At 40.9% G+C, this 15,043-nt stretch overlaps 1 protein-coding gene across 2 annotated transcripts; it reads left to right on the plus strand.

The window, feature by feature from the left end:
* Positions 1 to 461: 461 nt before the first annotated feature.
* LOC115160168 (transcription factor AP-1-like) lies at positions 462 to 8,796 on the plus strand. 2 transcript variants are annotated; one of them, XM_029710546.1, is made up of 2 exons: positions 462 to 967; positions 2,316 to 8,796. In XM_029710546.1, exon 2 carries the CDS (start codon positions 2,460 to 2,462, stop codon positions 3,519 to 3,521), a length of 1,062 nt encoding a protein of 353 aa, XP_029566406.1. In that variant the 5' UTR covers positions 462 to 967; positions 2,316 to 2,459; the 3' UTR covers positions 3,522 to 8,796. The 2 variants fall into 2 exon arrangements, with proteins under 2 accessions (XP_029566406.1, XP_029566407.1); XM_029710547.1 differs by having other exon boundaries at positions 2,354 to 8,796.
* Positions 8,797 to 15,043: the final 6,247 nt, after the last annotated feature.

A 15,043-nucleotide genomic window follows, 5' to 3' on the forward strand; every position in this document is an offset into this window, starting at 1 on the left:
GTATATAATAATTTGTTCTTAACTGACTTGCCAAGTTAAATAAAGGTTACTTTTTTTAAAATAAATAATACCTTTTTTTATATAATTCAGTGAGCAGTAGAGTCCGGCTTTCAAAAGACCAATACAATTTCAAACGACAAATCAAAGGAAATAAACCTTTGGGGAAAGAATAACATCTGTGCAGAGTAGTTACAGGAACTAGAGAGAGTGTGTGTGTGAGAGAGAGAGAGTGTGTGTGTGTGAGAGAGAGAGAGAGTGTGTGTGTGAGAGAGAGAGAGAGAGAGAGAGTGTGTGTGTGTGAGAGAGAGAGTGTGTGAGAGAGAGAGAGAGAGAGAGAGAGAGAGAGAGAGAGAGAGAGTGTGTGTGAGAGAGAGAGAGAGAGAGAGAGTGTGTGTGTGTGAGAGAGAGAGTGTGTGAGAGAGAGAGAGAGAGAGAGAGAGAGAGAGAGAGTGTGTGTGTGTGTGTGAGAGAGAGAGAGAAGGGCGTATGCTATTAATCGGCCAAGCAGAAAGCCCCAGTCCAACTGACAGCGCAGACGAGGCAACGAGAGAGGCAGAAGAGAAGCCCGATTTCTCCAATGTCAACAGTCTATATTCTAAGGCAGGGAAAATATATACAGATAATTAACGGCATGATAGGACTTTTTCCTGATGATTTTTGTTGGAAGATTTTTGTTTAACACACGGATATCAGATTCCTTTTTTAATAGACCATCTGCCTACACACAGTCGAACCGGCTCAGCGGTGTACAGGCAGCGTGCGTGGGTAACGTCTACCGTACGATGGATGGTATTCTGTGTCAATGTCGATCGGTGTGACAAGCTCGAGTCACCGTTGAGTCACTCGATTGTTTCACCATGAAGGTTTATTTGTCAAAACGTAACGTGAGTAGGCTAATCAACTAGTCATCGTACTGAACGGGCTTTCCTGCCACCGCCGGGTTGAAACGGGGAAACCTTCGCTTACTGTAAGTATATTTTAAGAATAATTATCATACACTATTATATTTTAATAATAAATATGATACACTATTATATTTTAAGAATGATTATGATACACTATTATATTTTAAGAATGATTATGATACACTATTATATTTTAAGAATGATTATGATACACTATTATATTTTAAGAATGATTATGATACACTCAATAATAGTGTATCCTACCGTATTGTATGGATGTACTGTAGGCTGATATGATAAAAATATTCAATATATAAAAACAATATTCAACCTTATGCTATTCTTCTATACATTCACTCCCATGACAAGTCGTATTAAAATATATATCATGTAATTATTATTAGAAACTGTAGGATAAATCATTTTATTGGGAGCCTAATAATAGTAAGGTGGTTCTCGCTTTCATTCATGTGTTACAGGTTATACATTCCTAAAACCATACGATATAGCCAACACTTTTAATTAGGATGTATATGATCTATAGCCAACGCTTTTAATTAGGATGTATACAGTATAGCCAACGCTTTTAATTAGGATGTATATGGTATAGCCAACGCTTTTAATTAGGATGTATACAGTATAGCCAACGCTTTTAATTAGGATGTATACAGTATAGCCAACGCTTTTAATTAGGATGTATACGGTATAGCCAACGCTTTTAATTAGGATGTATACGGTATAGCCAACGCTTTTAAATAGGATGTATACGGTATAGCCAACGCTTTTAATTAGGATGTATATGGTATAACCAACACTTTTAATTAGGATGTATACGGTATAGCCAACGCTTTTAAATAGGATTTATACGGTATAGCCAACGCTTTTAATTAGGATGTATACGGTATAGCCAACACTTTTAATTAGGATGTATACAGTATAGCCAACGCTTTTAAATAGGATGTATATGGTATAGCCAACACTTTTAATTAGGATGTATACGGTATAGCCAACACTTTTAATTAGGATGTATATGGTATAGCCAACGCTTTTAATTAGGATGTATATGGTATAGCCAACACTTTTAATTAGGATGTATACAGTATAGCCAACGCTTTTAAATAGGATGTATATGGTATAGCCAACACTTTTAATTAGGATGTATACAGTATAGCCAACGCTTTTAAATAGGATGTATACGGTATAGCCAACCCTTTTAAATCGGATTTATATGTTTAGAGGTTTCAATGATTAAAAGCAGGCTTGTTGCTTTTGAATTTTGAGCGAAAGTGAAACTATAGTTTTTTTTTATTCCCACTGTAGTCATATAAATCATATACAATGTATTTGTTTTGTTTTTCAAATCACATGTCATATTATATGTAGAATCTACATTTATTTTCTATCTAACAGGTGGCCCGAATTCTTTGTTGGAATATTTTTTTTAACAGAAACACTTTCTTGGGAAATCTCCTAGTCTTCACAGCTAAAAGCCAACGGGACCATTTAAACCTTAAACTAATCAGAATATGAAGATTCTGTCTCCCTGCGGCTAAAATGGATACCCCTTTCTACCACGACGAAGCCCCGGGTATTCCTCACAATTTCGGACAACACCATGCAGATTACCAACGTTACCAGGGCCACAAGACGATGAGTAAAAAAGTGGCACATAACTTCTCAGGAGGTTCCCACAGCAGCTCTGGCCTGAAACTGTTACAAAACCAGCCTGGGAGCAACTGCAACAGCAACCCTAATAACCTGGGAGGGATTAACAGCAACACAAACAGCTTGTTAATACCCGGCGGCTTGTCAGATATGAACCTTCTGAAGCTAGCCTCCCCTGACCTCGAGCACCTCATCATCCAGTCTAACCAGGGCTTGGTGACGACGTCTCCCGTCCCCAACCCTAACGGAGGTAACCCCTTCATGTACCGGAACAACGCCACTAACGAACAGGAGGGTTTTGCCGATGGGTTCGTCAAAGCCCTGGCGGATCTTCATAAACAGAACCAGCTGGTTGGATCTCCCATGTCCCCGTCCTCCTCTATACAAGGCCCCTACCAGAGGAACATCATGCCTGCAGGAGACCTGCCCATCTATACCAACCTCAGCAGCTATAACCCCAACCACCCCAACCATATATCATCATCCTACCCAGGGGGTCAGATGCCCGACGGCTACCCAGGCCACGGACCCCACGGACCCGGAGGCCAAGGGTCCCACCATCCCCACAACAGAGGCCTGGACGCCCCTCAGACTGTCCCAGAGATACGTCACCCTCCCGGGGACCCCACCACCTCCCCTCCCTCACTGTCTCCCATCGACCTGGAGACCCAGGAGAGGATCAAAGCCGAGAGGAAGAAGCTGCGTAACCGGATCGCGGCGTCTAAGTGTCGTAAGAGGAAACTGGAGCGGATCTCCAGGCTAGAGGAGAAGGTGAAGGTTCTGAAGACCCAGAACTGTGACCTGACCTCCACCGCCTCGGTCCTGAGGGAGCAGGTGGCCCAGCTCAAACAGAAAGTCATGAATCACGTCACCAATGGCTGCCAGATAGCAGTCAGTTCAGCCACCCTGCAGTCCAACAGCACCGGGGACAGGGACAGCACCAGCTGCTGATCAATGGACTCTACTGTACAGGGATGACAAGTGTGTATTTTTTTTTCTTCTGTTGCTCTGAGTAAGTCCTCTATAAAGGAGGTAGTACTTCTACTGTACAGGGATGAGGAGGGTTGTGATGATAAGTGAAATATGCTAACTACGTGAGTGGTTGAGGAGAAGGGAGAATCCCACCTCTCTCTGCTAACTACGTGAGATGTTGAGGAGAAGGGAGAATCCCACCTCTCTCTGCTAACTACGTGAGATGTTGAGGAGAAGGGAGAATCCCACCTCTCTCTGCTAACTACGTGATATGTTGAGGAGAAGGGAGAATCCCACCTCTCTCTGCTAACTACGTGAGTGGTTGAGGAGAAGGGAGAATCCCACCTCTCTAACCTCTACAGACATTTTGAGTTGTAGTAGTAACACAACAAGAAAAGTACATGGGACATTTTCACTTTTATTTTGCCCTCGTGCAGCCCTGAGAGTGACCAAAGGAACCTCTGCTCAATAGGAGAGGACCAGACTGACGGCTGCACTCTACAACACTGAACCAAGTAATCATTAGAATGAGGAGCAGAGGACGCTGTGTCTCCAGTATGCAGTTCAGTAGGTCCAGGGTGCTTGTGGCAAACAGGAATTCTAATAACGGAGAGAGTATGAAACATTCGGGGATCCCTAAGGGGGGGGGTACATACCCGTCACCTCAGAACAAGAATTTCTACATTCTAGGTCATCTCTATGATCTTTTTTTTTTTTTTTATCAAAACACTGTTCTATGGTACTTTTACCTGAGTATTGTCAGCTATAATTGGCATTACCTGAGTATTGTCAGTTATAATTGTCATTACCTGAGTATTGTCAGTTATAATTGGCATTACCTGAGTATTGTCAGTTATAATTGTCATTACCTGAGTATTGTCAGTTATAATTGGCATTACCTGAGTATTGTCAGCTATACTTGTCATTACCTGAGTATTGTCAGTTATAATTGTCATTACCTGAGTATTGTCAGTTATAATTGGCATTACCTGAGTATTGTCAGCTATACTTGTCATTACCTGAGTATTGTCAGTTATAATTGTCATTACCTGAGTATTGTCAGTTATAATTGGCATTACCTGAGTATTGTCAGCTATACTTGTCATTACCTGAGTATTGTCAGTTATAATTGTCATTACCTGAGTATTGTCAGTTATAATTGGCATTACCTGAGTATTGTCAGCTGTAATTGTCATTACCTGAGTATTGTCAGCTGTAATTGGCATTACCTGAGTATTGTCAGCTGTAATTGGCATTACCTGAGTCAGACGATAAGGTTACATCTGTAGTAAAGTGTGTGTTTGACTTTAGAACAATTTCAAAATGACAATTAACGGTACCGGGAGAATCTCGTGTGGCGCCTCAAGGCCCTGAGCTTACTCATTCTAAACTGTAGTTTGAAGTTATGGGAATTAAAGCTTTTTCCGCTTTTTCAACAAAAAAAAGTAATTGGTCAAAGTATCACAATGTTGTTGATCAACTCCATCGGTCGTAATAATGTGATGTAGATAAAAAGGTGCAGATTTATTTGTTTGAGTCACTTTAGTCTCTTGTATTGGAATATATTATCTGTCTGGTTAGAATTGTGCAATGTGTGTATGAGATGACAGCAAAACCAACCTCTTGAGACTTTCAACTCTAAGGACTGGATACAATCCGTATCGCCAAAGTATTGCCAAATATCCGCATTATAGCTTGTTTGAACTTTAAAGGCAATGTTCCCGCGTTTGCAGAGACTGCATTCACGGTAAAAGCTGCATATGTCGGCTTAATGGGAAATGACCTTTTCATTTTAATACGGATCTTGCGGGATCCGGATTGAATCCAGACCTAAATGTGTTTTTATTAAATAACTGTGTTCATGTGAAACAGACAGAAGCTTCTGGTGATATAGAAATAGTTTAAAGAGATTTAAACCAATCACAACTTTGTAAGATAAACTTTATAGTAACAAAGATTACTATTGGCTGTCATTATGGAACATGGCTAATTCATTTTGGAACCTTGGTAATTCATTTTGGAACCTTGGTAATTCATTTTGGAACCTTGGTAATTCTGAAAGATTTTCCTACATTCCAACCAAAATACCTTTTGCACTGTTCTTCCTGTAATAATGCCGACCTATAGGTTTTAGTGTAAGAGTCAAATTATGTTCAATGTGGTAACATTGTGGATCAGTGCTGTGTTAACCTGAACTACACTGTGTCAGATACATTTTCAGAGACATTTTAGATAAACTTGTTGTGTTAATCGACGGACGGACAGACAGACAGACGGTTAGACAGACAGACAGACAGACAGACAGACAGACAGACAGACAGACAGACAGACAGACAGACAGACAGACAGACAGACAGACAGACAGACAGACAGACAGACAGACAGACAGACAGACAGACAGACAGACAGACAGACAGACACAACAGAAAGGGAAGAGGCTTCTTGAGAATGCAGCAAGCTACAATGAAGTAACAAGACAAGGGCTTTTAATCAATAGTAGATTGTGATTTTATTTCTTGTTTTATAACATTTCTGGAACAATTTATTTATGCAAAATGTATCTTTGGTATTTATGTTTTTGGGGAAATGTGATATTGCACATAAATCAAAACATGAAATCTTGTCTGATATATATCTGTGGTCTCAACATGGACTATGTGTAGGCATGTTTCTACAAACTATTTCGTACTTTATTTAAAACGTTTTCCTATGATTGTCGATAAAGTATTTAAATCATATAATAAGCGCTCTATTTTCTACATGAATTAGCGTAACTTCTTCACAAAAACAATGATTTAGTACAGTGGACCAACATGGCAACTTAAAGAAAACTGTTTTGTTGATTGATGCTTAAACATTTTTGATAGATTCCTTTAAGTCTCTATACTGTAAGTACTATTACATAGTTGGTGCACTGAATGTACTTTCCTGTAATTACAGTATATACATAAACAATGGTATTTATGTACACAGAGTGTACAAAACATTAGGAGCACCTTCTTAACCCCCTTTAACCCCTCAGAACAGCCTCATTTCGTCAAGGCATGAACTCTACAAGGTGTCGAAAGCGTTCCACAGGGATGCTGGCCCCATGTTGACTCCAATGCTTCCCCACAGTTGTGTCAAGTTGGGTGGTGGATACATTGTTGATACACACGGGAAACTGTTGAGTGTGTAAAACCCAGCATCGTTGCAGTTCTTGACACACTCAAAACCGTTGCGCCTGGCACCTACTACCATACCCCCGTTCAAAGGCACTTAAATATTTTGTCTTACCCATTCACCCTCTGAGTAGCACACATACGCAATCCAATGTCTCCAATTGTCTCAAGACTTAAAAATCCTTCTTTAACGTGTCTCCTCCAACTCCTTCATCTACACTGATTGAAGTGGATTTAACAGGTGACATCAATAAGGGGATCATAGCTTTCACCTGGATTCACCTGGTCAGTCTATGTCATGGAAAGAGCAGGTGTTCTTAATGTTTTGTCCACTCAGTAAACGTCTTAGTCTGGAGAGAAATAAAAAAAAGAATGAATAATCAAGACAGACTTTAAATCTCTCAAATAATTTTTGTGAGCGTCAAGGAAAATATGTATTTTTTTTTAAAAACTTGAATAAGGCTTTTGAAGTCACAAATGATAATGATTATATTTTTGTACAAAATGTATTAAACGTTCTTAAAGTTCAATTATTGAGTGAAAAGGATGATTAAACCTTCAGACTTGTTGGTCTGATTTTTATAGTTCCATAATATACATGATTTATTGAGGTGGATATTTAAAATAATATTATTTTGTATGTACTGAAGTAGGTGTGTGTACATAGGAACACTACTCTTTGTCGTGTAAAGTCATTTTGTGTGTCGATTTCAGTAAAATAGTATTCATATGTTTCAGAGTCACATATTTTTTTTCCCCTCCCAGGATAAGTCAGATAAAAGGTTGTTGATGGAACTAGGAAGGTTGTGTCTAAATTCAAATCGAACACTGTGTGTGGATCTTTCATTCCTGAAAAGGGCTGTTCCTCTTTGGGGAAAAGGTTTAACACGTGTTTCTGAGACTGTTTTTCATTTCGGTAACTGAGCCAATCTGAGAGATGTCTTTTATATACATGTGAGGGAAGGAATGTCAAGCGGTAGAATCTACAAGCACTGTCTGTGTTTTGGTGCCGTATTGGTTTGATACATTTTTTCCAGTTAACCCTGTGATTTGTTAGGCTAAAGCGATGATAACATTTTAAAAGACACTTTTACAGGTATTTGGAGTGCAAAGATAACTAACGGAGAGATGACCTGATTTTAATTGTAAGCACCTGACCCCTCATGATCAAGCCAAAGATAATAGTTTATCAGCACATACACAATAACATGGAATAGTTCTTTGCAAAAGAGACATTGGTCTCAATGGGGACTTTGCTGCTTTAAAAAAAAAATGGTTTACAGTGTTGATTTGAGACAGCCATAGATACCCAAGTTGTAAGTGTAACGCGGTGTATGTGATCGTTGAACTGCCTCCATCTGCCCAGAGGCCCACCAGAGGCCCACCAGAGGCCCACCAGAGGGCCCACCAGAGGCCCACCAGAGGGCCCACCAGAGGCCCACCAGAGGGCCCACCAGAGGCCCCCCAGAGGCCCAGGCTTCTTGTTTTGTGGTACAGGTGGTTAGGTGCTCACCTCTGCACTGTAAGAGACAGTGTTTGACAAGCGGCTAACTTTTCTGAATAAAATGACTGCACATTGAAGATACAGCCATACATAAAGTTACTTGTAAAGGTAGACAAGTGGCTACAACCTTCTGAATAAAGTTAACAAAACATTGAAGATAAGTTGTGATTATTCACTACGACGATGATCATCACTATTACGTTGTAAAGGATCAACAAGGGTTTTAAAAGGGAAGTCAAGCTGCAGTTTATGACATCATATCCTGTTGAGCACTGACACAGCTGTTGGTGTGTACCCAAGGGGAAATTCTATGTCAGAGTGTGCGTCCGAAAATCGCACCCTAATACATCAATTTTCTGTGGAATAGGGTACCATTTTGGGACAGTAGCTGCCTGAATATAGTTGGCAGTACTACGAGAGGGAAACGTGACTATTTGCTACAGGGCGACTTGCCTTGGTTTAAACTGTTGTTTTCGACTGATTTGTTTTGGTTTACAATTTGCTGTCTTCTTGAAAAAGTGTTCATTGTTTCCTTGAATGATTTTTTTGAAATCAAAACAATAAAAGGATTATGTTTCTGAAACAGGAACATGTTTTTAATTGTTGTGTTGTCATCAAGAGACAGCTATACTGTACACAGCTTGAACATATACCCCCCACTCTGTACTCTGCCAAATAGTAATACACATTGTTAAATAGTAATACACATTGTTAAATAGTAGTACACATTTTTAAATAGTAGTACACATTTTTAAATAGTAATACACATTTTTAAATAGTAATACACATTGTTAAATAGTAGTACACATTTTTAAATAGTAGTACATATTTTTAAATAGTAATACACATTGTTAAATAGTAATACACATTGTTAAATAGTAGTACATATTTTTAAATAGGAATACACATTGTTAAATAGGAATACACATTGTTAAATAGTAATACACATTGTTAAATAGTAATACACATTGTTAAATAGTAATACACATTGTTAAATAGTAATACATATTGTTAAATCGTAATACATATTGTTAAATAGTAATACATATTGCCAGTAAGATGACGACATAGTTAAGCACCCAGTTATCTTTTGAAGTAACAGTATTTAACTGTTATTTTCCCAACGTGACAGAGCCAAAGGAGAAAGGAGTCCTGTAAGAAATATGTGAAACAACTGTGAGATTGATTGACACAAAGTAGTCTTTACTACTGATTGCACAAGCCACTAACCTGACGCAAAACCAAACCACATGGGGGGGGGGGGGGGGGGGGAGCGGAGAGTTGTGTGGGGGATCTTACGGTGTTTTACAGATTTACGCAAGTCATATCTCACAGAAAGTGACAAGTTGTCTGACCAAGAGACATGTGAAAGTAGTTGTTCTTGGTATGGCTTCTGTAACTTTCTTATAGAGAACTTTATTTCAGATCCACTACTGGCTCTGGGCAAAAATCCTTCTTTAACCTGTCTCCCCCTTCCCCTTCATCTACACTGACGGAAGTAGATTTAACAAGCGACTTCGATAAGGGTCAATAGCTTTCACCTGGTTAAGTCTATGTCATGGAAAGAGCTGGTGTTCTTAATGTTTTGTACACTCGGTGTAGATGCTTCTTACGAGAGAGACGATAGCTGAGTAATGGTGGCATTTTCGACTGAGCAGCCAGACTTGGTTAGACAACGATAACAGCCCCTTCTCTAAACCCCCATCCCTTTACTCTAGAGATAAGTCCCATGGGATTTTTTAGTGAGTCAGAAACTTGTTTTAAAGTGGAACTGCAGTCGCTGACGTGGCCTCGTTTGTTGGCTTGCTCCTCATGTAATGCTGGCGGCCATGACAGAAGCCAAACGTGAGTTGGCTTGGGGGTGTGGTTTGATGTCCTTGCCACCACCAAGACACACCCATCTGTCAGAAACTTGCCTGCAACTGTTTCCCCCCAATTAATCACAACAAGCAAACATCCTGCCAGCCTGGTCTCATAGACTAGTCGTAACATTGTAAACATAAATCCGTGACACTCAAATTAGTATGATATGTTACGGTTGGTATGGTTACACAATAAACTATCAAAATATAAAAAGTAGCACACTGCATGTATAATCTCCCAACAATTTAATGGGTATTTACCAACGTTTCGGCATCACTGTGCCTTCCTTCTAGCCATCGCCGATCCACTTTTCATTTTCCATTGGTTTTGTCTTGTCTTCCATCACACCTGGTTCCAATTCCATCAATTACATGTTGTGTATTTAACCCTCTGTTCCCCCCCATGTCCTCGTCTGTAATTGTTTGGTGTAGTGCTTGTGCACGTCATGCTGGTATTTACCGGGTTTTGTTTGACCCATTGATTGTATTGTTCTGTTGACGGTGGTTTATGGTTATTAAACACAACCGTTGTAAATCAGTTTCCGCTCTCCTGCGCCTGATTTCTCTGCCGCCAGTATCATCGCATTACAAATATACAAACTGATCTGAGACCAGGTTGCTCCTGCAGGAAGAGTTCAATAACTACAGGCAGATGTATGGTGACATGCCGGAGGAAGCTTAATATGTAATTGCTGAATGTATGTAGATAAACTTTCAAACAGGTCGATGTAGAATAAACCACTGTTTACATAAAACCATAGAAGCAGTGTCCTGGTAAAATACATAAAACCATAGAAGCAGTGTCCTGGTAAAATACATAAAACCATAGAAGCAGTGTCCTGGTAAAATAACAATAAAACCATAGAAGCAGTGTCCTGGTAAAATAACAATAAAACCATAGAAGCAGTGTCCTGGTAAAATAACAATAAAACCATAGAAGCAGTGTCCTGGTAAAATAACAATAAAACCATAGAAGCAGTGTCCTGGTAAAATAACAATGTGCAACTTTCATGTTTCATTGTCATTCCCAGCTGATACAGATACTGTGCCAATCAGCATTTTGTCTGGTATGGTAACCATGGTAACGTGTCAGAGTGTTCATACCTTCCTGTCTGGTGGTAATGGGGCTACCATGGTAACGTGTCAGAGTGTTCATACCTTCCTGTTTGGTGGTAATGGGGTTACCATGGTAACATGTCAGAGTGTTCATACCTTCCTGTCTGGTGGTAATGGGGTTACCATGGTAACATGTCAGAGTGTTCATACCTTCCTGTCTGGTGGTATAGAGGTTACCATGGTAACATGTCAGAGTGTTCATACCTTCCTGTCTGGTGGTAATGGGGTTACCATGGTAACATGTCAGAGTGTTCATACCTTCCTGTCTGGTGGTAATGGGGTTACCATGGTAACATGTCAGAGTGTTCATACCTTCCTGTCTGGTGGTAATGGGGCTACCATGGTAACATGTCAGAGTGTTCATACCTTCCTGTCTGGTGGTAATGGGGCTACCATGGTAACATGTAAGAGAGTTCATACCTTCCTGTCTGGTGGTAATGGGGTTACCATGGTAACATGTCAGAGTGTTCATACCTTCCTGTCTGCTGGTAATGGGGTTACCATGGTAACATGTCAGAGTGTTCATACCTTCCTGTCTGGTGGTAATCAAATCAAATCAAATCAAATTTATTTATATAGCCCTTCGTATATCAGCTGAAATCTCAAATTGCTGTACAGAAACCCAGCCTAAAACCCCAAACAGCAAGCAATGCATGTGAAAGAGGCACGGTGGCTAGGAAAAACTCCCTAGGAAAAACTCCCTAGAAAGGACAAAGGAAGAAACCTAGAGAGGAACCAGGCTATGAGGGGTGGCCAGTCCTCTTCTGGCTGTGCAGGGTGGATATTATAACAGAACATGGTCAAGATGTTAAAATGTTCATAAATGACCAGCATAGTCAAATAATAATAATCAGAGTAGTTGTCGAGGGTCCAACAAGCACGTCCGGTGAACAGGTCAGGGTTCCGTAGCCACAGGCAGAACAGTTGAAACTGGAGCAGCAGCATGGCCAGGTGACTGGGGACAGCAAGGAGTCATCATGCCAGGTAGTCCCGAGGCATGGTCCGAGGGCTCAGGTCCTCCGAGAGAAAGAAAGAAAGAAAGAAAGAAAGAAAGAGAGAAAGAGAGAATTAGAGAGAGCATATTTAAATTCACACAGGACACTCGATAAGACAAGAGAATACTCCAGATGTAACAGACTGACCCTAGCCCCCCGACACATAAACTGTAATGGGGTTACCATGGTAACATGTCAGAGTGTTCATACCTTCCTGTCTGATGGTAATGGGGCTACCATGGTAACATGTCAGAGTGTTCAGACCTTCCTGTCTGATGGTAATGGGGCTACCATGGTAACATGTCAGAGTGTTCATACCTTCCTGTCTGGTGGTAATGGGGCTACCATGGTAACATGTCAGAGTGTTCAGACCTTCCTGTGTAGTGTCCAGTATACAACAGGACTTCCTGATCCTGGTCCAGAATACACAGGGTTTCTCCCTCCCCATATTGACTGATACCTGATCCTGGTCCAGAATACACAGGGTTTCTCCCTCCCCATATTGACTGATACCTGATCCTGGTCCAGAATACACAGGGTTTCTCCCTCCCCATATTGACTGATCCTGGTCCAGAATACACAGGGTTTCTCCCTCCCCATATTGACTGATCCTGGTCCAGAATACACAGGGTTTCTCCCTCCCCATATTGACTGATCCTGGTCCAGAATACACAGGGTTTCTCCCTCCCCATATTGACTGATCCTGGTCCAGAATACACAGGGTTTCCTCCGCCCCATATTGACTGATCCTGGTCCAGAATACACAGGGTTTCTCCCTCCCCATATTGACTGATCCTGGTCCAGAATACACAGGGTTTCCTCCGCCCCATATTGACTGATCCTGGTCCAGAATACACAGGGTTTCTCCCTCCCCATATTGACTGATCCTGGTCCAGAATACACAGGGTTTCCTCCGCCCCATATTGACTGATCCTGGTCCAGAATACACAGGGTTTCTCCCTCCCCATATTGACTGATCTTGGTCCAGAATACACAGGGTTTCTCCCTCCCCATATTGACTGATACCTGATCCTGGTCCAGAATACACAGGGTTTCTCCCTCCCCATATTGACTGATCCTGGTCCAGAATACACAGGGTTTCTCCCTCCCCATATTGACTGATACCTGATCCTGGTCCAGAATACCCAGGGTTCCTCCCTCCACATATTGACTGATCCTGGTCCAGAATACACAGGGTTCCCCCCTCATATTGACTGATAGCATTCAATTCAATAATGAAAAAAAAGACAATACAAGTCAAAATTGTATCTAGTAAAATGTTATTCCTAGTGCCAGATCTGACAAATCAACATCTACTAATGTTAAATTTTAAACAGGTCAGACTAAACCTACCTAATTCTGGTCTCTGCCCATCGACGATCGTTTGTGAACAGACAACAGGTGAAGCTGGAGGCAAGGTACGGGCATGACGATAATGGTTGGTAGCACACAAACACACTCACAGAGCACTGATTACATTATCAACGACGGTTATGATTAGCACGGTGGAACCTAACCTGATCGCTGCATAATATTGTGAATGGTAAATGCGGCGATCAGGCCGGTTTTCACCAGGCTAGGTTATGAAGGTGAATAAGGACAAAGACTCTGTTTTGACCTTTGACCGGGTCAAGTGTCACCAACCTGATTCAAGTGTTCTCCCTGTTCCATTTCTAGGAATGCTCACAGCGAGGGCATGTCTGCATGATGCTGATGCCACTTCCCTTCCCCTGCAAACAGGACATCTCTCAAACAACTACAGCAGGCAATCTTGAATAAACACTATATTGACTGTGAGGGCCTGTGACAGGGTGATATACATAGACAGCCAAGAGGTCAATTGCATTTTGTTCTAAAGAAAGGAGAAAGCTTTTTTGATAATACACTTCACAACCAAAATGACTATACTATTTGTATCTGCTCGACTGGGTAATTAAACTACTATTTCTTTTTGTTTTTGAATACAACTTTTCACATAACACTCATTACCATTGTTGATGAAGCCTTTCTGTCATCATGGCAGTAACTTGGGTCAAGCTAATTCAGGCCATGGACAGCCTTTTTGAGTCTTTCCTGTAAACCAGATGGAATAGAACGGTGGGTCATTCTGAAAGTAAAAGTCCCTCACTACTAACATACTCAGTACTGACAGATGCTGTAAATCAGTTGGTCATTATGAAAGTGAAAGTCCCTCGGTCATTGTTTATAATACAGTCAGTGTTGAACTGGAACTGAAGGGAAATCTATGGTCTGTGTGGGAGTGAATACACATCATGACTCAAACAGAAACAGAGCCCTACTATGTCTGTCTGTCTGTCTGTCTGTCTCTCTCTCTCTCTCTCTTTCTCTCTCTCTCTCTCTGTCTCTCTCTCTCAATTCAATTCAATTCAATTCGCTTTATTGGCATGACGTAACAATGTACATATTGCCAAAGCTTACTTTGGATATTTACAATATAAAAAATAAATAAAAATGAGAATCAAAAATTGTCAACGGGACAACAGTAACAACAATAACCAACGGTCAATATAACCATACATTCAACAATAACAATAATCATACAGTTGAGGACATGTGCAGGTTTATTGGTCTGTCAGACACTGTCCCTCAACTTATGGCAGGCAGCAATGTAGTGCGCTGCCAACCCACAGCTCTCTGCGTCCTCCCCCAACAGGATGGGTAGCCTATCCTCGTCAGAGAGGTCTTTAAAACCTTGAATAAGGATTTCAAATTTGGGGAAATGACACTCTCTAATTGTTTTATATTTTTGACATTTTGTCAGGAAATGCAGCTCCGTCTCAGGTTCTGCTGTTGTGCAGTGGTTGCACAGCCTTTCCTCTACAGGGAGCCAGGTTTTCCTGTG

The sequence above is a fragment of the Salmo trutta genome, chromosome 23 (genome assembly GCF_901001165.1).
Source record: "Salmo trutta chromosome 23, fSalTru1.1, whole genome shotgun sequence".
Lineage (NCBI taxonomy): Eukaryota > Metazoa > Chordata > Actinopteri > Salmoniformes > Salmonidae > Salmo > Salmo trutta.